Here is a 26056-nt window from a genome sequence, read left to right as displayed (position 1 = left end):
CCCAAGGTTCTTCCCAAAGAACACAAGTGCAAACACAAAATTTTATTAATCATCCAACATTATATTACACAAGCAATGGCCTCTATATATAAGCATAAGAAACTAAAACAAAACACATATGCCCCTAGGGCATACATAGGACGACACTCTTAAGTAAGGTTAAAAAACAAAAAATTCATAATAAAAAGTAAAAAATTATAAATAACAAATTAAGATAAGGTGAAATGATATTGATTGTCGATCGTCGTCTCCTCCTTTGAAAAACCTCATGATCGAATGTCCGCATCATTCTCCCAGGGTGGAAAAGAGTTCGACTCCGTTGAGTTCGCACCCCGGGCAACCATTCTCTGATACCAAACTGATGTAGAACGAGGGTGGGGGTAATAAAAAATAAAAAAATATATGAAATTCAATTTCATATTTCCATTAATTAAAGGATTTGAATTTGAAATTCAAATAAGATGGAGGGAAGAATAAATAGGTGATTAATATTCCCCCAATTGGATTCCTTAATAAAGAAGGAAATAATTAAAATAAGGAAGAGAGAGGGCCGACCATATGAGGAGGGGGAGAAATGTCCACATACAATGTATGTGGACCATATCATTAAATGTGATGTGGTAATTAAATCTGAAATTAATTTAAGGTTTGAGAGTTTTGAGGGGTTTCCTAAATGAGAGTTGGTTTAATTAGAAAGATTATGGAATTCAAATTATTTTGAATTTGAATTCAAATTCTTTCCAAATAACAAGAGGCTAAATAGGAAAATAATTAATGGGGATTTAATTTAAGATCTAATGAGAAGTGAGAGGGAGGCCGGCGGTTAAGGAAGGATATAATGGGTGTAATTAATGGGGCATTCAAAGCTTTCCTAAATTAATAAATCAAATTTGGAATGAAAGATTTCATCCCAATTTAATTCAAAATTTAAACAGGCTATGAATTAATGGGGCATTCAAAGCATTTTTTTAATGTAAACAATTCATTTCTTTATACTTGAATAGGATCCTTTCATGTTAAGTACTCAGAAAAGTTTTGGTCACCATTGCACATCTTACTAAATATTGTATTCATATAAACAGGGAGTTTTGTAGCATAGTATGCAAGATTTACATATATACTACAGAGGAGGTGCATAAAATGAATCCTGGAACACTCGAGCGAAGACCTGATGACAATTCACGTTTGTTGAAGGATAATATAGTTGTAGAAGAAACAAAGGCCGCTCCATCAGGTTCTTGATCTAACGCCATGAAATTCCATAAGAAACATCTCATAGATTTGCAATGTGAGTTCCTTTTTTTATCTATTTTATTACATCTCATACAAGCTGACACGCAGAAGTCCATGATCCATATTTGAACGGGGGATTTACATAGATAAACTTTATTTCATGCTATTTATATATCTAGCACCTAAAACTTTAATATTACATTCCTATCAGTCACATAAAATTTTAACATTAAATATATTACTCCTATATTTCATTCTTACCACACATAGCACCCCATAAACTTTAATATTTCATTCCATGCACCCATAATATTAAAGTTTTAGGTAGTAGATATGTAAATAGTATAAAAATAAAGTGATATATATGTAAATTCCCCTTGAACTTATTTAGCTTTAACTAGATTAAGAAAAATCTTCCTTTTTCTTTTTTGAGACTGCTAAAATGTAGAGGGTGGCTTATTTTTTCATCCGCTTGGTGTAGGACATCATAGCCGATTGAATGGAAATTTCAAGGATCATTATCATAATTGATATGATAACTCTTCTTCATTCTTATTGTCACAATCCAACCCGACCAGGAAAAAGTCCTATCGTTTTGAGCAGTGACAGGCGAACCTGAGGATCTAGTTTTGGAATTATTTTCAGATTCTCTAACGATATTCATTAATATAATACTAAATTACAGAGCTACTAAAATATCCAAATACAGAAAAACTCATCCACAAAATTTTTTTCATTCATCAAAATAATCATATACATTATAGTACATGGCTTCGGACAGAGATTACAGAATTGAACAGTAAACTGCCATGACTGTAAAAAAATCAAAATAACAAAATACATATAATCTCAGATCAGATCCTGAACCGCTAGTCCATAATCTCTTTCCCTTTACCAGATCCTGAAAATCATAAGTAAAACCACAGTGAGCTAATAGCTCAACAAGTCACACTGACCGATCTAAATTTCCAAATACCTTTAATTCAAACATTTAACTGAAGATTTAAAAGCAGTTAATTGCAGATTAAAATAGTTCACTGGATTAAGAATCATAAAACATAAATATATAGCATACATTTTATGATTCAGATAACCGTACATAATGTAGATAATCATACATAACAAATAATCATACAGAATAGATAATCATACATAACAGATAATCGTACATAACAGATAATCGTACATCGTACAAAATATATAATCATACATAATAGATAATTATACATAACATATAAATTAGATAAATGGAAATTCATATCACAAATTTATTCAGATCAATTTTTTCGGACCCAGATAGAATCTCAAAGGATTCTGTCCCCTTATGCCTCCCTTTTGTGCTTACAACACCATAACATATCAGATATACAGAATTATTCGGATCAGATTTCATTTCTCGGATTCAAACAGAATCTCAAAGGATTTTGACCCCTTATGCCTCCCTTTATTACCTGACATAGAAAGAATTTCGAAGGATTTTGACCCCTTATGCCTCCCTTTATTCCCTAAAACAAACAGAATCTCAAAAGATTATGGCCCCTTATAACTCCCAGCAGATATCGTTTAATCACATGAGTACATATATCATCACATTATAACATTTACAGAGCAACTGAGCATGTATAAAAATAACATCAGATTGTGTAACTGTGGATAACAAAAAATCCAACGAGATAAAAATACACAGTTTCAAAAAATTATCAAATTAACAGGGACTGTATAAAACAATGTTTTAAGACTTTTCTTGTACTATTGCACTATTTTTTAACAGACCGATAATTTTCTATTCATTAAAAACCCCACAGATTTTAGAATACCCGATGAAAAATTTCAAAAAAATAGTCAGAATATGCAGAATCATAATCTTTACGACATATCAAAAGTTACACAATGAAAGTTTTACCGGTGCAAAGTTATCCCCATTTTTTGCTAATGGATACAGAATTTTGATCGAAAAATTTGTCAAAACTTTCACATTTGAAAATTGAGATAGGCAAAATGTGCCTTATCTCGAGTCGAACAACTTCCTCAACTGCTTCGACGAATAAAAACGAACCGAAGTCGCCCAAAATCAAATTTCTTCTTCTTTCTCCTTCTCTTTCTCTCTTCAGCTCTTCCTCTCTCCAAATGGTGAAATAATGAAATTAAATAGAGACAGAATATTTTCGATCGTACGGGACGATATTTACGTTCGTATCAGGACAAACATCCCTGTCGTACAGATGATAATTAATATCGTACTGGGACGAATGGCTCTGTTCTATTCTCAGCTGAATATTACACATATGATATTTAATTTCATACCAGGACGATCGTCTCTGTTCTGATCTCATTCAATTCATCTAGATGATTCGTATAGACGAAGTTAGAGTTCCAACTATTCGTCCCGGACGAACTCAGTTCATACTGGACGAATTTCACAAAAAATCTTGAATGATTCAAAGGGTTCTCACAATCTACCCATCTTAAGAAAAATGTCGTCATCGACATTTCCAAAATAGAATGAGTCAGAACAAAACTGGATATAACTGCCTCATATCAGATTCCTTCTCCCAAGCAGCCTCGCTGGTTGTCCTATACTTTCACTGCACTTTAACTATATGAATTTATTTGCTTCTCAGCTTTCTCACATCATAAGCCAAAAATTTTTCAGGTTCTTCTCTGTACTGTAGATTTGCATGGACTTTTACATCATCCGCAGATAATCTCTTCCCAGAATCAGATATCTACTTTTTTAAAGATGATACATAAAGTATATTATATACATCAGACATGTGATCAGGTAATAATAACCTGTAAGAAGAATTATCAATTCTTTAAATAATCTTAATAGGTCAAATATACCTTGGACCGAGCTTGCTAATTCTTCCAAATATGCTAACACCTTTCATAGGACTGACTTTAACATACACAAGGTCACCTGCAACCTAAAATTCAACCAGTCTATGCTTCTGATTATAATACTTATGCTGTCTATCTTGTGCATATTTCAATCTTTTTCTTATCAAATTAATCTTTGTAATAGTATCATCCACAAAGGCTGAACCCATCACTTGTCTATCTCCCACATACTTCAAAATTAAAGGAGTCCCATACTTTTTACCACACAGAGCTTCATAAGGAGCCGTGCCTATGTTGAACTGATAATTATTATTATATGCAAACTCTATCAATGGGATATGATCCTCCCAACTGCCCCCAAAATCCAAAACACATAATCTCAGAAGATCTTCCAGTACTTGAATAGTCCTTTCAGACTGTCCATCAGTCTATGGATGAAAACCCGTATTGAAATACAACTTCGTACCCAATCTTTACTAAATACCTTTCCATAATTTGGAGGTAAACCTACCATCCCAATCAGATACAATCACTTTCGACACACCATGTAATATGAGAAAATCTTTAATATAAATTTATGCAAACTTGTCCACCAGATCCGTCTGTCTAATCTGAAGAAAATGGGTAGATTTTGTCTGTTAATCAACAACAACCTAAATAGCATCATGTCGTTGCCTTAATCTAGGGAAACCCATAGCAAAATCCATTGTCACTTTTTCCCACTTTCACTCAGGAATAGGCAACGATTGCAGAAGACCTCTCGATCGTTGATGTTCTGCCTTCACTAGCTGACAGACATAAAATTTTGAAATAAATTTTGCTATGTCCTTTTTCAATCAAGGCTACCAAAATATGTTTTTCATATCTCCATACACCTTGCTACTTCTTGGATGAATGGTATAACCTGAATAATGAGCCTCATGTAGAATCTCTTTCTGCAGATCTCTAAAAATAGGAACACAAAGTCTATCATTATAGAAAATGATACCAGAATAAAAAACTCGTAGTTCAAATTTCTTACCAGATTTGATCTGATCAATCAACGTTGAATATTATGTATCTAACTTTTGAACTTCATGAATCTTTTCTTCTAAAAAGGGCTGAATGATCATCTGGGTCATCATTCAAGAATCTCAATCATTAGAAGGAATCACCTCCAACTGTAATTTCTCCATATCTCGTATCAAATACTCATCAGAAGTGAGTTGTATACATGATAATCTAGAAGACTTTCTACTTAGAGCATCTGCCACCACATTATCCTTATCAAGTTGATACTGAATAGTCAGATCATAGTCCTTGATCAACTCAAGTCATCTCCTTTGTCTCAAATTCAAATCCTTTTGAGTAAATATGTACTTCAAACTCTGAAGATCCATAAAAATTTCACATCTGACACCATACAAGTAATGATGCCAAATTTTTAAAGCAAATACAACATCAACCAACTCTAGATCATGCGTCGGGTAGTTCTTTTCATATGGTTTCAACTGTCTTGAAGCATAAGCTATCACCCGACCATGCTGTATTAAAACACATCCCAAATCTTTTAATGAAGCTTCACTGAATACCAGAAATCCTTCTATACTAGAGGGAAGGGTTAGAACTGGAGCAGAAGTTAAAAATCATTCAGTCTTTAAAAACTAGCTTCACACTCTGATGTCCAAATAAAAGTTACTGACTTCTAAGTCAGTCTCGTCAGAGGTGTCAAAATCTAAGAAAATTCATTCACAAATTTTTTATAATATCCAGTCATGCCTAAAAAACTACGTATCTCAAACACCGTAGTAGGCCTTGGCCAATTAGCGACTGCTTAAACTTTCTGGGAATCAACAAATATATCATCACCACTCATCATATATCCCAAAAAGGAAATACTCCTCAACCAGATCTAACATTTAGAGAATTTTGCATACAACTGATGCTGCCTCAAAGTCTCATATACACTTCTCAAATGTATGGAATGATCTTCCTTAAAAGCAGAATATATCAGAATGTTATGTACGAAAAAGATCACAAATTGATCCAGATAATCTTTGAATAATCTGTTCATCAAGTATATAAAAATAGCTGGTACATTGGTCACCCCAAATGGCATAACAAAAAACTCATAGTATCCATATCGAGTACTAAAAGCTGTTTTCATCAGATCAGCTTCTCTTACCTTCACCTGATAGTAACCCGATCGCAGATCAATATTTGAGAATATAGAAGATCTAGCAAGCTAATCAAATAAATTATCAATCCATGGCAATGGAGACTTATTCTTGATCATAATTTTGTTTATTCTCTGTAATCAACGCACATACACATCCTTTTTCTTCACAGAAGAACATGTGCTCTCCAGGGAGAAATACTCGGATGAACGAATCCCATATCAACCAACTCTTAGAGTTGAACCTTTAACTCCATAAATTCCTTTGGTGCCATCCTATACGAAGCTTTAAATATCGGGGCCGTAACCAGAAATACATCAATACATAAATCTACGTCTCTATCCAGAGGTAAACCGACTAACTCCTCAGGAAATACATCTAAAAAATCTTATACTATCGGGATATCTGAAAGAGAACTCGTGTTTATATTCTTATCCCGGACTGATGCCGGAAATATCATACAACCCTTCTTTCACAACTTACTTACTTCCAACGTAGAGATTAGGCAGGATAAAACACCTCTTACTCCTTGGAATATACAACTTTTACTGCCTATATATAATGTAATACACTTCTTCAAACAATCAATTGGAGTCCCATACTGACTCAACTAATTCATACCCATAATAATATCATATGAAGAAATGAGTAATAAAATCAAACAAGATTTTTACTTCTTATCAGAAATTTTAATTTCACAATAAATAAAATTTTATGGCTATCATACTATCTTCATCCGGCAAAATAACAAAAAGTTAAATAGGTAATGTAACTGAAGCCAATTGTAATACATTGAAACAACGTTCATAAATAAACGAATGACTAGCTCTAGAATCAAATAAAATATGACATAGATGCTCAAAAATATAAACCGTACCTATCACCACATCTGGAGCATCCCGTGCTTTATGCTGAGTCAAATTGTACACACGTGGCTGAATTGGAGCTGGGGTTATGGAACTACTATGATCCCTATGATTATTGCTAGGTGGTCTTCTTACTACTGAACCTGAACCACCAGCTCTACCAGATGATCCTTCAGAAATAGTATGGGGAGGAACTACCCTTGACCTCCCTGCTGGTCTGACAAAGCTCTCTAATATAAACTCAGATCGTCGGTCAAATTCTGCTTGTAGACACTCTACTATCCGATATCCTGTTTGATCACATCTGAAACACTGTCCAATCATTCAATAACACTGACCAAAATGATGACGACTATAATTCTGGCACACTGGTGCCCAACTAATAGAACCAGAACTCGCTACACTGCCACTACCCAAAACTGATACAGATACTGACTGCCCACTTCTCTTAGAATCTCTAGATGTAAATCTACTCTTCTTCCCACAAAATCCATTACTAGAAGTTTCACCACTGAACCTCTGAAAGTTCGTTAGGCATGTTAAGCCCTATAGAATTGGCCCAAGCTAACCAAGAGGAGGGGGGGGTGAATTGGTTTTTTAAAAATTTCTTTTAACAAAGAATAAAAAATATAAACCAAAATCACGCCACAAAAAATAAATGCGGAATTAAAAGTGCGGAAGCAAGAAAATAAGAACACAGAAATTTATAGTGGTTCGGTCAACTCGACCTACGTCCACTCCTTGGAGGCACCCTCCAAGTATTGCACTACAAAACGTGACTCTCCTTTAGCAATCCTGAACTGGCTTCGTCTGTTCGTCCGATCTTTGATTCCTGAAAAGTTAGAAGAAACAAGTAGTCCAAGAGAATCAATAGTGTTTGTCAATCATCAAAACATAGGTCATGAAAATAGGTTTGCAACAACCTCTTCCTACTAGCAGTCTACTACTATTGAGTAGCCATCAGATCATTCTCTATCAATCGAGCTCTCTCCACAAGCTCAAAGAAATAAGAAATATGAAATGGCACAAGAGATTGCCTCAGACTATCTCAAAGTTCTCTCTGAAATCTATAACACTTCTCTGTAGGGGTACCAACCAATTGTGGAGCATATCTAGCCAAAGTAGTAAATTCTACTTCGTACTGCATAACCATCTTGCGCCCCTGAACCAATTTCAGAAAAGCCTCATGTATTTGTTGCCGTATAGAAGGGGGTATAAACCAAGCCCTAAACACCTCAGAAAACTCCTCCCAAGTAATCAGAGAGTTCAATTTCCCCTAAAATTTCTCCTCTTGCTGGCCCATCCACCAGCGTTCTACCTCACCATCTAATAAAAAAATTGCTAACAATACATTTCTATCAAGAGGAGATTGCATACTATCAAATATCTTTTCCAGCCTCCTCAACCAATCCTCTGCTACTCTGGGCTCAATAGTGCCCTCAAATCTCAGAGGCTTCAATTGCAGAAACATTTATAGATTTCTATCTACCTCTTCAGCTTTAGCAACAGAAATCATGTTCTGTGCTTCACCCATCATTTGAGCTATTAATGTAGCAAACTACGAAATTGTATCTAAACTAACAGATGGTGCAGACTATATACAGGAGCTGTAAGACTATCACTCTGTTCTTCGGTCATATCCAGGTCTGGCAGATGCATAATCACACAGAATGTTCACTATACACATGCACATAAAATGAAAAAAATGAACAATCAGATAGACATGAAACTACCCCACCAGACTTTCATATCAATTCCTATAGCTCTGTTTTATGATCCAATTCCAAAACAAGTAGCTCTGATACTACTTAAGCTTGTCATAACCCAACTCGACGAGGAAAAAGTTCTATCGTATTGAGCCATGACAGACGAACCCCTAGATCTAGTTTTGGAATTATTTTCAGATTCTCTTTCGATATTCATTAACATAATACTTAATTACATAACTACTAAAATATCCAAATACAAAAAAAATGCATCCACAAAGTTTCTTTCATTCATCAAAATAATCATATACATTATAGTACATGGCTTCACACAGAGATTACAGAATTGAACAATAAACTGCTATGACTGTACAAAAATTAAAATAATAAAATACTTATAACCTCAGATCAGATCCTGAATCGCTAGTCCAAAATCTCTTTCCCTTTACCAGATCCTGAAAACAATGAGTAAAACCACAGTAAGCTAACAGCTCAGCAAGTTATACTGGTCGATCAAAATTTCCAAATATCCTTAATTCAAACATTTTACTGAAGATTTAAAAGCAGTTAATTGCAGATTAAAATAGTTCACTGGACTGAGAATCATAAAATAGAAATACATAGCATACATTTCATGATTCAGATAACCGTACAAAATGTAGATAATCGTACAGAACAGATAATCGTATAGAACAGATAATCGTACAGAATAGATAATTGTACAGAATAGATAAATTAAATAAATAGAAATTCATATCATAGAGTTATTCACATTAATTTTCCCGAATCCAAATAAAATCTCAAAGGATTCTGGCCCCTTATGTCTCCCTTTATGCTTACAGCACCAGAACATATCATATATGTAGAATTATTCAGATCAGATTTCATTCCTCAGAGACAGATAGGTTCTCAAAGGATTCTTGCCCCTTATGACTCCCTTTATTCCCTGACACAGACAGAATCTCGAAGGATTCTGACCCCTTATGCCTCCCTTTATTTCCTGACATAGACAAAATTTCTAGGGATTCTGGCCCCTTATAACTCCCAACAGATATTATTAATCGCATGAGTACATATATCATCATATTATAATATTTATAGAGCAATTGAGCATATATCAAAATATCATCAGATTGTGTAATGGTAGACAATAGAAAATCCAATGAGGCAAAAATACACATTTTTAGAAAATTACTAAATTACTAGGGATTGCGTAAAACAATGTTTTAAGAATTTGCTTGTACTATTGCACTATTTTTCAACAGTTCGATAATTTTCAATTCATTAAAAATCTCACAGATTTCAGAATACCCGGTGAAAAATTTTCAGAAAATAATCAGAATATGCAGAATCATAATTTTTACGACATATCAAAAGTTACGCAGTGAAAGTTTTACCGGCGCAAAGTTATTACCATTTTTCGCTAACATATAAAGAATTTTGATTGTAAAATTCATTAAAACTTTTGCATTTGAAAATTGAGATATGTAAAATGTGTCTTACCTCGAGTTGAACAACTTCCTCAACTGCTTCGACGAATGAAAATGGACCGAAGTCGCCCAAAATCGGATTTCTTCTTTTTTCTCCTTGTCTTTCTCTCTCCAAACGGCGAAATAACAAAATTAAATATAGAGAAGATATTTTCGATCGTACGGGACGATATTTACGCTCGTACCAGGGCGAATGTCTCTGTTTTGCATTTAGACAAAAATCGTACAGAAGATAATTAATATCGTATCAGGACGAATGGCTCTGTTATGTTCTCAGATGAATATCGTACATACGATATTTAATTTCGTACCGGGACGATCGTCTCTGTTATGGTCTCATTCAATTCGTCCAGACGATTTTAACAGATGAAGTTAAAGTTCCAACTGTTCGTCCCGAACGAACTCAGTTCGTACTGGACGAACATCACCAAAAATCTTGAATGATTCAAAGGGTTCTCACACTTATCCTCTTCTTTCCCACTCCCCCTCTCTCTTTCTCTCCAGGCGGGCCAGGCATTGCTGAAGGCTCGTCCTTCTCTGGAACAGTCGCTCTCATTGTGGTCGGGCTTCCCTTCAATTATGGATGCGATTGTGTTTTTTATTAGCTTTTTATTCCTATTTAACACCTTTGCTTTACCACTTCCTGCTTCTTAAATGTTTGTACAGGCTTGTGATTTTTGTAAAAGTTTCCTGTTATCATGGTAACCTTGTCATTTTTCATATGTAAATATATGATGCGTTTCTAGTTCAATTTCTATGCTCTCGTTGTCTATTTCTGGATTTATTATTCTGTGCGGAGTAAAAAGGGCGTCCGAAAACTAATAAAAATGGACATTTCTTTACTTCCTTTTCTCTACTTAATCAAATTCAAACCCCTCAAACAACTAAAAGATTTAATTTAGGATAATTTTTTTACTGCTCTCTTAAATAATTTTTTGGTATAAAAGTTCTAATCCAAAATTTTTTGGTTCTAAAAAACTCTTTTAAAAAAATAATAAAAAAAGTTGTTTAATGAAATCTAAATTTGAACTACAGCTCTCAATTCCAAAATACGGCACAAGAAGAAGACTGCTAAATGCATTTTTACATAGTTAAAAGGAACGCGAAGGCAAGCATACATTTGAACTATATTTATGTTTCGCCGTAAACTCTTTTGTGTAAAGGAAACCATCAACAAATCGAGGGATTATTATGTGTGAAGTTCAGACAAAGAGAACCGTTCGATTTTATGATTATGAATAGTATAAACACAATCATTGTTCACCGCTGTGATTTTACTATCACCCCTGTGCTTTTATTGTTCACATTCACAAAATCGAATGGTTCTCTGTGTCCGAACTCTACACGTAATAACCTCTCCAACAAATCACATTGGCCAAACATAACATGGACATTTCTGCACTTGCGCAAAGCGCACAAATCTGCAATATTATTATTCCAGGAACAAAAAAAAATCACTCTCCAATAGGAAATATTTTGATTATTATTTTTATTTTAAATCATATAAAAAATTAATTATATATTTAATACTTACTAAATAACCCATTAAATCTTATTAAAGTAAAACTCAACTTTTTTTTTATTATCATTGTAAGATTTTTAAATATTAGTAAATAAATTTAAAATATTAATTTTATTTATTTTATTTTCAAAAACTCAATTTGCTATTTTAAAAGCAAACAACTTTTTACAAAAACAAATAGATTTCACATACATAAATTACCATTTCAAGGCACATTCATATTTTCTTTAATAATTTAAAAAAATACTTAATTTTAACATAACAATAGCTGAACATCTCATTTTCATTAAGAATCAAATATTAAAAATAAAAAATAATCTTTAAATAATAAACAGGTCAAATATTATAATAACCTTAATACCTGAAAATTACAGACAACTGATTTATTCATATTTTAAAACCATTCTAATAACTATTAATTCAAAATAATACATCTATTATTTTTACTATTTAATATCAGAATTTAATATCATTTATAAAATAATCAAATATTTTGCTTCCAAATATAAATTAAAATAATCGGTTTCTCCATCTAATAGATATAACATAATATATAAATTAAAATAAAATATTAAACACATGCACTTAGGGGGCAGTGTATTATTAGTAAGAAGGAACCATCAAAGGAGGGATTACTGCGTTCGGACACCCGACACAGTTTACCAGTCGGTACTTCACAATACCGAGGAATACTGAACTCGGTACTATGAAGTACTGAGTTCGATACTTCATAGTACCGAGCAGTACCGACTGCTTGGTACTGTGAAGTACCGAGTAGAAAGTGATGTGACGCATTTTCATTGGGCTCCGGACGTTGTCCTGTGTCCGAACCCAATAATTTCCCCACCTGAGCTATGCAGTTAATGCCAATGTGTAAGAACCTCAGAAATAGACAACGAGAGAATAGAAATTGAACTAGAAACACATCATATATTTACACATGAAAAATGACAAGGTTACCATGATAACAGAAAACTTTTACAAAAATCACAAGCCTGTACAAACATTTAAGAAGCAGGAAGTGGTATGTGGGGAAGGCAAAGGTGTTAAATAGGAATAAAAAGCTAATAAAAAACACAATCGCATCCATAATTGTATTTCAATTTAAGGGAAGCCCAACCACAATGAGAGCGACTGTTCCAGAGAAGGACGAGACTTCAGCAATGGCTGGCCCGCCTGGAGAGAAAGAGAGAGGGGGAGTGGGAAAGAAGAGGATAAGAATGAAGAAGAGTTATCACATCAATTATGGTAATGGTCCTCGAAATTTCCATTCAATCGGCTATGATGTCCTGCACCAAGCGGATGGAAAAACAAGTCACCCTCTGGCCTCTACATTTAGCCGTCTCAAAAAAGAAAAAGGAAGATTTTCCATAATATGGTAAAAGCTAAATAAGTTCAAGTGAAATTTACATACATACCACTTTATTTCATACTATTTACATATCTAATACCAAAAACTTTAATATTCTATATGTACAACACAGAATAAATATGAGTGTATGAAATGAAATATTAAAGTAAATTTTGGCAACTAACAAAGGGTAGGTGTAATAAAATAGGTCAAGAAAGGAACTCACATTGCAAATCTATGAGATATTTCTTATCGAATTTCATGGCTCTTAGATTCAAAGTCTGATGGAGCGGCCTTTATTTCTTCTGCAACTATATTATCCTTCAGCAAACGTGCATTGTCTTCAGGTCTTCGCTCGAGTGTTCCAGGATTCATTTTATGCACCTCCTCTGTAGTATATATGTAAATCTCGCATACTATGCTACAAAACTCCCTGTTTATATGAATACAATATTTAGTAAGATCTACAATGGTGACCAAAACTTTTCTGAGTAGTACTTAACATGAAAGGGTCCTATTCAAGTATAAGGAAATGAATTGTTAACTTGAGAAGGAAAAAAAAAAAAGCAAACTTACTCCCAAGGATCATCTCCAACAAGCATCATATCACCCTCATTGTCCGTATATACTACCATCCACTTTCTGCTAGAGCCAATCAATTCACCTCCAAACTTAAACATCTTATCCAAGTCTGCAATGAGTTCAGCATAGCTGCTAAACCTAGTAAGATCGACTGACTTCCCAAGTAAAATTCCCTGCTTATGCATCTGAACCAAACACAAGAATTTGATCTTATAAATGAGGAAAAATTGCACCAGATTCCTAGTTAAAAGGCAGTTTGGTTGTTTGAAAAAGATATGACGTGTAAAAGGAATGCATTGTAAAAAGAATACATTAAAGTTGTTTGGATGATTGTAAAAAGAATGCAAGAGATTATTATTATTATTATTATTATTTGATTTGACGTAAAATGAATGTAATGTAAAGTGCAAAAAGGTAATGGTTGGCGACAGTGGGTTGCCGGCGATAGTGGCAGTCGGCGGCGGTAGTGGTCCGTGCGACTAACGGTGGAGGGTGGCTGGCGACTAACGATGGTAGGTGGCAGAGAATTGCAATGAATTTCCGGTGTATTTGGAACTCGCCCAAATCGGAGAAATTATAAATAAACCAAAAATGAACAAGATGGTGCATTCTAAAAGCACCAAAATTTTATATTACATTTGTCTTACTTCAAATCAAACACCAATATTTTCAAAACTCCTGTTTTTGAAATACTTTACACTCCATTTGTAGGCAACCAAACAACCCTTAAACAGCCAACAAAAGGTAATGTTTCACAGAGCAAAACAGCATGGTTCAAAGATGCATCTCAACCGGACATGTAAAAGTCAAAGACAGACTAATAGGAACTACTATTAAAGTAAGTCTTCTTGAATTAGGCTCAGGGAACCAAAAAAATCTAATAAATCCAGCAAATATATTATATTAGCAGAAGATTGTATTGTTTCCAACTAGAAAGCTTTATGAAGCAAAAAAGGCATTTCTATTTTGATTAGAGCATGACAACAACAACAACATCAAATCTTTATCCCACTATGTGGGGTCGGCTACAAGAATCAATTTTCTCCATTATGTCTTGTTAAGAGTCAAATTCTCATTTAAGTCTAATAAAAAATGTCATTTCTAATATTTTCTAGCTAAGTCTTTTTTATTTCTTAACATAGGCAAAATATAATACACCTACTTTCCTAACCGGATCATTAGAAGGCTGACGTTTTATGTGTCCAAATTATCTAAGACAACTCTCTCTAATCTTATCAGTCATTGGAGCTACTCTAACCTTTCAACATATATACTTGTTTCACATTCTATTTCTAAGAGTGAAGCAACTTATCCACCAGAGCATCCTCATCTTTGCAACACTCAATTTTATATTTCTCTTTTAAAATGGATCATAAAGGAGGCGATAGTTTATTAATTGTTCAAAATTCATCCACTTGCAAGAATCATTAAACTAAGAAAGATTCACTAAACATTTAAAAGGATTATGCATTAGATTTAGTGCAGATTTTGTAACAATGCATTGCAAAAAAAACCTTTGTGAAGCTTCTTAATGATCCACGTACATCTTTAGCAGATTGGAGAGAAAATTGAGCACATTTCTCATACTCCTTCGGTGAATAGATAACGTCAACTGATTTTCTACCTTTGAACCGATCAGAAAGTTGGTCTGATTCGGGAACAAATTGTTTAGGCAGTATAGCTTTCGGCTCAGTAAACAACGTCGCTTCTTGGCAGATGTTTACTTCTGGCATTACAGGCTTTGAATTCCAAGGGTTTCCATTGAGATTAAACCCAAATAGCTTGTAGATACCACCTTCTTTAGGCTTTAAAACTTCATCATTGGCCGCTGTGAAAGGCTGCAAAGTTGGCACCTTTGCCTGTAATAAAGATTCTGCTCCAGAATTCACCGATGAATGTATCAACCAGTTCGGATAATGTTGCTGGGATGCGAGACAATGAGCCAACGAGTATCTTCCCACCCCGTAAAATCCAGGATTTTGATTATCACGATAGCACAGCTCACTAGTCTGTGTTGGCATCTTTCCTTCAAAATGCATGGAAGTATGAGATGGCATCAAAGATAATTCGCTCGAAAGCAGGTTAGATTCACCATCCTGGCTAGGAAAATAGTTCCTTGAAGACTTTGCATCACCAGAAGAATGTACAGATGATGGCATACCATAATGTTGCAAACCAGCAGAGGTTTCAAAGCCTGTTAGCATGTCAGTGTACATAGTTTCATGCCTAACCTTATGAATGCAACCATCTAAACTCAAACTTTTCTGTGAAGAACCCAGATTTTTCACCCCTTCAATAGAGGTCGTCCAGCCACTAGTTTTGAGATCAAAATCCATCTCATTTCTAGAGTTACTATTCTTCAAATTTGAAACATTTTTTCCTTTCATTTCCATTACAATCTCGTGTGTTTGAGAAGGTTCTTCAGCAACCTTACATGTCCCTAAAAAAATAAAAATGTAGGATTTATTTGCATTGGTAGCAAGTATTATATGTACGACGTTGAATCCATGCAGCATGTATCTAGGACTCTATGTTCTAAAATACCTTCTCTTACAAGAGCAGATGAATTGGAAGTGGAGGGCATCACATTCCCCCGAGGTCTTTTGGGTCTTGGTAGAGGTAAGGGACTAACTGGAGTTGTAGCTGGCTCAATTTGCCAAGGGGAAACTCTCTCAGGCCGAGGAATAGAAGAAATCTCATCCCATCGCACCTAAAATACAAGGAATGAGCAATGTATTTAATGAGCACAGAAACAAAGAGGAAATAGATTACCTTCAGACATCTCCATTTTGATGCAGGCCAACTGCTCGAATCAAGATCTCCTATGCCCACTATCGTACCAGTGAACCTAACACCAAGAGATTTAGAAATTTTAAAGATGGTATGCTCTTTATTCTGCAAATTCATCATAGAGATATTAAAAGCAGTACTACAGCACATAAAGTTATATACCTCTGCTCTGGGGCTTCTTCACCTTCAAACTTCATTTTGAATTTCATTCCTATTGAATGGTTATTTTTGAGAGACTCAATGTACCGATCAAATGGAATGATGAACTCGCAAGGGCTTGTCCTGTCATGGTATTGTTAAACAAAAAAGTGAAAAACACAAAGCATGAAAGAGTAAAAACCATGTAGCGTTGAAATATTGAAACATAGGGAATAAATCCTAACAGGTGTGAAGTGAGATCAGCTAACCTTGGTTTGTGGTAAACAGTGAACATGGTTCCAGTGGTAATAGCATGCCATGCAGTTGCAATGATGCCAAGATGCATGCTGTGGCTAGAGATGACTGAGGATGGAATGTTGGTCTTCTGCCTCATTGCTCTTCTCACTCCCACACGAAGTTCTCCATTTTCCCCTCTAAATAGAAAAAGTTTCTCAGAACAAAAGCATTTGAGAAAGAGTTATGACAATCAAAAGTTCAGAATCACAAAAGAAAAATAGCTGACCTCAAAAAAATGAAGGCATCACCTGCAATAAGCCTTTTAGAACTAACAAAGAAACTCCACCCACTCTGCAGCAAATGCCTTCTTGGTTGTCCTTTTTTTATTATTTCAAAAGAAAGATGAGTAAAAGAACAAATACTCTATTAAACAACACTCAAATTTTATGATTAACCAGAAAAAAAATTAATTTAAAATTAGTTAATGTAAAGAAATTAATAGCAAGCATACACAGCAGTTGAAACAGGCGGGTGAACGTTAGTCAAAATAACAGTTTAAAACGAATTGTCAAAATATGATAATTCTAAGCTTCCTTTATTTAGCTGATAACACACATCATCCTTGACATCAAAACAACAAGGCCTCCAGGATATGCAATCTATTCAGCAAGTTCCAATATTTTATCAGTAGAGCCAGAAATAATAGAGTAAAAAAACTCTAGTAAAAATGACAATTTTCACTGAATTGTAAGAATGTAATCCAGGCTTCCTTCTATTTAGCTCATAGCACAGATCACCATTGAATATTGAAACAAGAGTGCTTCCAGGAAATGAAATTTGTTCAATAAGTTCCGAATTTTATCACTAGGGCTGGAAATAATAAAGAGAAAAAGACGAATTCATATTATCCCAGCATACTTCAAATCAATAGAAAATGCTTGCAGTAAATTGCTAAAATAAAAGAAGCAGCAACACCCACATTGCATCATGCTTAAGAAAACAGAAAATCCGGGATTCAAAAGAACAAATAAAAGTAAAAGGAGATAAAGATTAACTCATATCAGATCTATGAAACATGGATTCTACATCGAACTCATAAAGATGATGATCCACTAAATAATGTAGCAATTATGGAATTACCACGAAAGATGTGGCGGAAGCGCCACTCAACCCCATGCAAATCCTGGGCCACCAGCTCCTGACTTGGAGGCTGCCGCCCCATGTCCTGATTAGCAATTTAGCAAAAAAAAATTTCACTGATTAATCAAAAAGATCAGCGATATGATAATGGACGTCAATTGAGATAGGATAATCAGCACAATAAAAAGATACGGAGGTCAAAATCCCAAACCAGGAGAGGAAGGCACTCGTCAGCATGCCGTCTTAATACAGAGAAGCCCCCATGTGTGCTGGTATCCGAAGCAGTCAGAATTTTGCAAAATGAATGGATATGAGGCCTTGGAGGCAGCAGTGGCGGGGGCTCTTTTTTAATTGCGTTCTCATCTTGCTAACAGACCAAAGAAAAATTAAACAATTAAAAAAAACAAGAATTCTTTAAGCATCAATGACTTCCAAGCACAATTGCAACCGTTTCAGGAATAGACCGGGAAAGACAAAAGTAGAAAGCCATACAGAAATCCAAGCACTTACGTTTGGCTCAGGGAACAAAGTTATTTGAGCATAAACCTCATCAGTATCCAGCTCTGCCTGGGCAGCAACAAAGTCAAGCGAAGGTTTTCAGCAATTCTGGATTAATCTCCAACTATATTCTTAAGCCAACAAAAAATATTGCAAAAGAGACAGATACCTTCAAATCGACGTTCACTACGCGGCAGAGAATCTTTGACGGGAGGTCATAGATCGGCATCTGCTGGTTAACCGCCTGATTCGTGGACGCCTCGACCTGCAAGGCCGCCCAAGGAACATAAATATATTAAGACCGTACAGATGAAGTAAAATCAGCAAACGAAATCGAAGAAGAGTAGAAGAAGCGGAGCTACCTGCTCGACGTGTCCCTGAGGAAAATAAAACACCAGCTCTCCTAAGCGCGGAATTGTCACCAGTGGACCGGCGCAAGCCTGCCAAAGCTCGTTGTAAAGCACGTCCTCCGCTCCTGAGACCAAAACCATAAATTCAGCCAAATTTTGAAAAAAAGGACGCCTCAAATAAACAAACCGCGGATCATTGGCATCGCTGACGGCAGCGGCGGTTGTAGTGATACAGATACCTTTCTGGGCTGGCGAGGAAACAGAAGGATTAGCGCCGGACAAGAAGTTTTCATCATGAATACTACAGCTGCCGGGCTTCGCGGAGACGTCGAACGACGCCATCCCAAGTGTGGCGTCGATTATCTCACATTCACGGGGCCGGAACTTCGAGTGAAGATCGTATCGGAGAGGGAGAAGAAAATCGGCGATGAACCCCAAGATGTTGAGCGGCGTTGGTGTTTCAACTAAGCAAAAACCATCTCCATCTTTCTCCCCCCACTTTTACACTTCGGCGTCCTGCTTGAGCGACATGGATGAAAAAAATTTCCCCTGCCCGGGGGAAAGAGTGAGTGTGCGTGTGCGCGCGAGTGGAGTGAAAATTTGTGGCTCGTGAAATCCGCCCCTTGAAGCCGGGCCCGCAAGTGTCGTTGTCCCAGCCGGCATTGGCTGGCCCGCCGAGCCGTGGGCCCATCCCCTGCCCCGACCCACCAGACAAGCCCGGCCCGGGCCGACAGCTCCTCCCAAACTGCTTTCCCTCTCGTGATTCCTCGCCCACAGACCGCTGTCCCCCCGTGCGGTCCGCGTCGTCGTCAGCTGCAGAACTGAACCGGACCACAGGAGCGGTTTTTTTTTTTTTTTTTTTTTTAAAAATAAGTCAAAGAAATTCTTAAATTTATTTTCAATTGTCATATTACGAATTAGGGACTCTTTTCTTATATTTTGGCAATGTTGATTTAAGGAAATTATAAATTATCTCTTGGAACTTGTATTCCATGGCCTAATGGGGGACTTGGGATCCCTGCTATGGACTCACTTTATCATGCCTTTTGGTTGCTCTCTTATTTTGGAATTTCTGAATGCTGGAGATTTGCATATGGATTGGTGAAGATAGAAATATCACTATATTTGGAAACGGATTCTCCTAAGGGTTCTAGATACTAGAAATTTATTGGCACTGTTGCAAACGAATTCAAGTCCTGCATTTCATTAAAAGACGATCTTATTGGGAGCCTTGGTGTAATGGAAAATTATTAATGGAGCTTATGGATAACAATTTTTGGGGGAATAATTTGAGATATTCCCTTCTGATTTGTAGTATCATTTCTAATGGCAGCTGGTTAATTTCACATTTTTTTTCTCAGCATGTTTCCTTTGGCAATCACCTTTGTGGTTATTTCTAACCCCCCTACCTATAGCATGTGGCAAGGATCCGAGAACCCTCCTTCAGATCTTTCATCACTCAATATTTTCTTGGTTCTCCATAAGTTATTTGGCATAGTGTGGTGTGGCACAAGAAATATGCAATTATATTCTCCGCTTTTGCTTGGTTGGTTATTAAGGAGATGTTACAAACAACTAATCTCCTTATTAAAAAGAGCATTCTAGTCTCTAATTCATGCATTTTCTGTAATGTTAGTTCTGAGTCGCACACTCATCTTTTCTTTGACTATTGGTGGGAGGAGTTACGTAAAGGAAACACACGTCACTCAACGACAGTTTGATCTCCTCTTTGTGCGCCTGTGGAATTCTTTTTTTTTTTTTTTTGAAAATTAGGTGTAGCTCCTAAAAAAATATAAAGCATAATTGTAATACTTGTACAACTATGATACACGTCAAAAAGAGATTGAATGATAATAAGCTGCATAAAAAGAAAGAGCAATACTAAAAAAAAGTAAAGTCTTGAAAAGCATAATGTAAATTCAAAAACATTGAACTCAAAATGATCAAAAGTGCATTTACAAATTATTAATCTATTCTTAAACTAAGTAATCCTCTAGATGCCAAGATGATCATCCAAGGATATACCAGTGATTGATTAACTTGGTCCATAAGAGAGTTTGGAAGGTACAAGAGAAAGTTTTTGTAATAAGGAATAACAAGCTTTTAAAAAAAAAAGCTATTTAGTTAGGGATCGTTTATTTTGATGAAAAATAAGTATAGAGTAAAATGAAATATAATATATTTAAAATATTTTAAAATAAATATATATAGTTTTATATTTGTTTGAAATAAATGCATTGTAAAGTTTAATGATAATGATGGCTGGTGGTTGGCAATGAGTGTCGTCCATAGCAGGGATGTAAATGACATGTGGTCGACAGCAAGCAAGCGGCAACTATCAATGGTAATAGGTAGTCGATAGCTAGTCATGGAGGTAGCTAGAGGGTGGCTGTGAGAGTAGAGTTAGATTATGGTGCAATTGGGATTTAGCTAAAGGTGAGTAAATTTTGATTACCAAAAAATGAACTATTGAGTAAATTTGGAATTTACCAAAATTTACTTTGCATTCTTTATTGATCAGACATGACATAAAAAATCCTAAAACACATTCATTTGGCATATTTACACTCATTTTTTATCAAATCAAACATTCTCTTATACCAAATTCTATTTGCTTGATGGAACATTCATTATGGTAAAGAGATATGAATTTAACATCCTAGTTTTGCATGAAGATCTATCATACATACAAATAATGGAGAGGAAACCAAGAATTATAAAGATACCAAAATTTTTAACGTGAAAAATCATGGAAAGGGAAAATCATTGATCTCAGCCCAATTTAAATGATTCGAGTAGAATTTGTATTTGGATATAGGTGAATCTCTTCCTCAAGAGAAGGCGTTTAAAAAGTACATATTATATTAGTGAGATTGTAAGAGCCTTGTGGTAGAAATAAAAAAAAAATCAAGTATTAAAGTTGGGAGTTAGGGTTGATGTTTGCATTGTACATCCATTTTGTAAGTGATGACATGTGTTGGCATTATTAGTGATCATAAATGAGAAAGCCAATTGACATTGGAGAAGCCAAATGGTAATACTGAATGATGGAGGTTAGAGGGTCATAAACAATGAGTAATAGATGTTGAAAGGTCTGTAGTTGATCAATTGTGGTTAGAGGAATGTAGTTGCAAGGCAATGAAGATTGGAATGATCAAAGTTGGGAAATGGTGGTCCGAGGATTATGGTTGGCTAGCGAAGGATATTAAAAGGACTATAGTCGACAAGCAAAAAAAGTTGGAAGGATAATTGTTGGGTGATTAAGGTTAATGGATCAAAGTGGAACAATGGTGGTCCAAGGACCATATTTGGGTGGAAGTGGTCTGAGCACTATAATCAATTGGTGAAGGAGGTTAGAAGGACCATGGTCAACGGGTGATAGAAGTCGGAAGTAGCATAGTCTGGCGACTAAAGTTGAAAGACTTTAATCTGATAACAGTGGTCAAGGGACCGTAGTCAATGGTCCATATATATCAAAAGAACATTAGTGAGGCGACTGAGGTCGAAGGACCATAGTTAGACCATAATAGTCTATAGGTCATAGATGCATGATGGTGCTTTGAGGATTTTTGTTGGCAGGCAACGGAGGTCAGAAGCACTATAGTTTGGCAAATAGGATTAAAGGACCGTGGTTGGGAAACACTGGTCTGAGGACTATATGTGGTGGGCGACATAAGTTAGAAGGACCATAGTTGGGTGATTTTGATTAAAAGACTATAGTCAATTGGTGATGTAGGTAGGAAAGTTTGTAGTTAAGCAACTAAGGTCAAAAAATTGTAGTTGGGTGACAGGGATTGGAGGATCATAGTTGAGAGGTGGTGGTCCAAGTACCTCAGTCGATGGGCGATAGTGGTTTGAGAATCATAATTTTGGGTGACATAGGTTGAAGGATCATATTAGGGACATGAAGGTCAAAATATTATTGCAAGGTGATAATGGTCAAGGATTTGTAATTAGAGAATGGTAGTCCAAAGATTATAATAAGCGTGCGACCATAGTTTGAGGGTAGCTGTTGGTGGTTGGCCAGCGATGGAGGTAAGAATGATAATAGTTAAGCAACTAAGGTTGAAGGACTGTAGTTTGGAAATGGTGGTCCAAGAATCATAGTTAGTGGGTGACAAATGTTTAAGGGATCATAGTTAGGTAACATAAGTAGAAGGATCATAGTCGGGTGATTGAGGTCATAAGATTATAGTCAAGTGATGATAGTCAAAGGATTATAGTCAGACAATGGTGTTCATAGGATCGTAAGTGGAAGAAAATGGTGTTTTAAAGATGATGATTGGTTCGTTAAAGGTTCGTTGATAATGTTTTTATAACAAAGGTTCGATGATATTGTTTTTATAACAAAGGTTCGATAGTCGCTATAAGTTTCTAAAATTTTGGTGGTAGTGGTTGGCAGGGAAAAGTCCATATATGGAAAACAAGATGTGATCTAAATGTGACGACCGACCGATAAAAGTTCAAAAATGATGGTCGAGTGGAGGTTTAGAAGTGGTGGTCGGCCAACAAAAGTCTGATGATGATGGCTAGGGGGAGGTCTAACGATGGCCAGGCAGTGGTCCTATGGCTATGGCTGGGTGGCTAGGGTTTAGGGGCGGTGGTGCTCAAGTGGACTCTTTCTATAGCACATGAAATCATTTTTAAATATTAAAAGTCTTCCAAATATATAAAAATATGTATAAAACATAAATTTAAATCTCTACTTTTGAAAATTTCCTTTTTATTACATTTTTTAGTTGTCTAGGACAATGGTGTTCTGAGGACCGTAGTTGGTAAGAAGTGGTGTTCTGAGGGTGGCGATTGGTTGGTGAAAGGTTCGATAATTACAGTCTTGCTACAAAGGTCTGATAGCAACTACCAGTTTTTGATCTCATCTTTATATAAAGTTCTTCAATCAAAACCAACTCTAAGACCAAAACCAAATCTAAATTCAAACTCAATTCAAATTAAAAAAAAAAATCAAATTCAAATCAAATCCAAATCTCATCAAATATTAGTCACATGTTAACCACCACTTGATATTTTCCACCCAATTACTGATAATGATCTAAATGATTGTCATTGATGTGGGTAAATCAAATTCAACCAACCAAACCCAAAATCACATTCAAAACCAAAATTTTAAACCAAAACTTGTGATCAAAAGTCCATGTCCTAAAACCGTTTTTGGCTGATTTTTCAATCACTACAAAACCAAATAAATTGGCCTTGGATTCATAATTTTTCAGTTGCATATTGACTAGTCATGTCTCTAGTGTCAACCCTATAATTTTAGGTCAATCCAAGAACTCTAACCCCAAAAACTCAATTGAAATCCAAAGGCTTTAAAACCTTCAAATATTTATAGTCTATGCCCTAGACTTTGCAAATGGTGGACTTTGAACTTAGGACCTTTCCCAAAACCTTTAAACATGCCAATAATCATCTTAATGACATGTTCAACCTAAAACTCAGCTTTTTTATTACATTTCGATTGAACTAATCATACTTGACAATCATGGGCTGTATAACAAAAGATTAATTAATTGTATTATATGATAATTCTATCGTACTATAAGAAAAGAAATGTCAGAATTGAAAATTAGGATTTTCTTATGCCCTCTATATAAACTCTTGTTATAACTTTGGATGAGTCTTTTGGTAGTTGGAGGTCTATTCCTTCTGTGAGAGTGTTTAAAGAGATAGCGTTGAGTAAAGGAGAGAAAGGGTGGGGTTGAGTGAGAGGGAGAATAACCTTGCGGGATTTAAGGGAGTGTGAGATGAGTTTTCACATGGTTGTTCTTGCCAACTTGCACCTAAGTTCCTCCGTGTGTGTCGGTGTATGTCTTGAGGGATGCTCTATAAAGAAGTCTTTGGTGTTAAAGGTCTCGGCTACTCCATCGCACCAAGCAAGGGAAAGGGATTTTGTCTACTCCGCTGCATCGAGGAGGTGAAACGGATTTCAACTACGCCACTGCATCGACGAGGTGAAAGAGATTTTGGCTACTCCACCGCATTGAGGAGGTGAAAGGGATTTTTACAACTCTATTGGACCGAGGAAGTGAAAGGAGAAATTCTTTGAGAGAGAAGAGACTGTACGATCTTCTTTGCCTAACTGTGGGCTCAAGGCGAGTCACTATTGATTAGAGCAATATCCAAAGAGAAGAACTTCGAGGAGTGGTCATAGGTCAAGTTGATCAAATTACTATAAAAATTTGTTTGCGTTCATTTTTTTTTTTGCATTTACTCTCTGGTATATTTATTTATTTGTAATATGGGTTGAGATTGAACAGCATCGTGATACAAAAATCATTGTGATTAATTGATATTGATATTTATTTTAAATTTAAAAAGAAAAAAAATTAGAAAAATAAAAAGAACAAAAAAAGTGTTATATGTTTTTCTACAAAATAAAAAACAAAAAAAATTAGTATTTTTTAGGGTTGTTATTGTGAGTTGTGATTACATTTATTAAAAAGCTTCCGCATTAAAATCTTAGTTTGGTTTTTAATCAAAAAGATTTAAAAAAAAAAAAATAAATCACCAATTCACCTCTTCTTTTGGAACAATTATTACGTCCTCCGACCGGATGTAGAGGAACGTCCGGTCGGAGGCCAAATTGCGCCAAAAAAAGAGAAATACCGAGCAATACCAAACAATAACGAAGAATACCATCACGTGAAGACCCAATACCGAGTTATACCGAGCTATACCGAGCAAAACCGAGTTACACAAAAGTTGTACCGAGTTTTTACTAAAAAAACTCGGTACAACTCGGTATAGCTCGATATAACTCGGTATTGTTCTTCACAGAGCAGTATTCCTCGTTATTATCAAATAATACCTAGCAATACCGAGCAAATACCGAGTTTTTTGGCAAGATTTTGCCTCCGACCGGACGTTCCTCTACATCCTTACAGCGGACCTAATAGAAGTTCCTTCTTTTCGTGTGTCGTTTTAACATTCAATAGGTTTCACAATCAATTATTGAACTTTCAGTTTGAGCATTCTTGCCTCATCTATTTGTATCGAATGTGAGAGGGTAATTCTTTTTCTGGTCCATCTATAAAGTACAAATGTGGGAGATAAAAAGGGAGGCATAAGTAAAAGTGGAGATATAAACACATAAACAACTATAAATAAATAATTAAAAATCTCACATTAATTGTTAGGT

General features: G+C 35.5%; 1 protein-coding gene across 2 annotated transcripts; it reads right to left on the bottom strand.

Annotated features, from left to right (window-relative positions):
* Window positions 1-12718: 12718 nt before the first annotated feature.
* On the bottom strand, window positions 12719-19480 carry LOC110100115 (auxin response factor 2A-like). Of its 2 annotated transcripts, none has more exons than XM_020827525.2 (15): window positions 19140-19480; window positions 18913-19025; window positions 18720-18815; window positions 18563-18619; window positions 18264-18419; window positions 18053-18137; window positions 17199-17289; window positions 16945-17109; window positions 16700-16819; window positions 16520-16595; window positions 16292-16457; window positions 15262-16187; window positions 13742-13932; window positions 13392-13598; window positions 12719-13103 (listed from the first exon to the last, which is right to left on the bottom strand). In XM_020827525.2, exons 1-14 carry the CDS (start codon window positions 19240-19242, stop codon window positions 13415-13417), a joined length of 2529 nt encoding a protein of 842 aa, XP_020683184.1. In that variant the 5' UTR covers window positions 19243-19480; the 3' UTR covers window positions 12719-13103; window positions 13392-13414. The 2 variants fall into 2 exon arrangements, with proteins under 2 accessions (XP_020683184.1, XP_020683187.1); XM_020827528.2 differs by having other exon boundaries at window positions 15292-16187.
* Window positions 19481-26056: the final 6576 nt, after the last annotated feature.

This window comes from Dendrobium catenatum, unplaced genomic scaffold, assembly GCF_001605985.2.
Source record: "Dendrobium catenatum unplaced genomic scaffold, ASM160598v2 fragScaff_scaffold_822, whole genome shotgun sequence".
Lineage (NCBI taxonomy): Eukaryota > Viridiplantae > Streptophyta > Magnoliopsida > Asparagales > Orchidaceae > Dendrobium > Dendrobium catenatum.
This window is presented reverse-complemented; position numbering and strand designations above follow the sequence as displayed.

Excerpts from the sequence above, each read along its gene's own strand:
- LOC110100115 (XM_020827525.2), bottom strand. The coding sequence starts at position 19,242 with ATGGCGTCGTTCGACGTCTCCGCGAAGCCCGGCAGCTGTAGTATTCAT. Across the intron at positions 16,820-16,944 it reads ACTGTTTACCACAAACCAAG|GACAAGCCCTTGCGAGTTCA; the intron begins GTTAGCTGATCT and ends ATACCATGACAG. Across the intron at positions 16,458-16,519 it reads CAAAATGGAGATGTCTGAAG|GTGCGATGGGATGAGATTTC; the intron begins GTAATCTATTTC and ends CTTGTATTTTAG.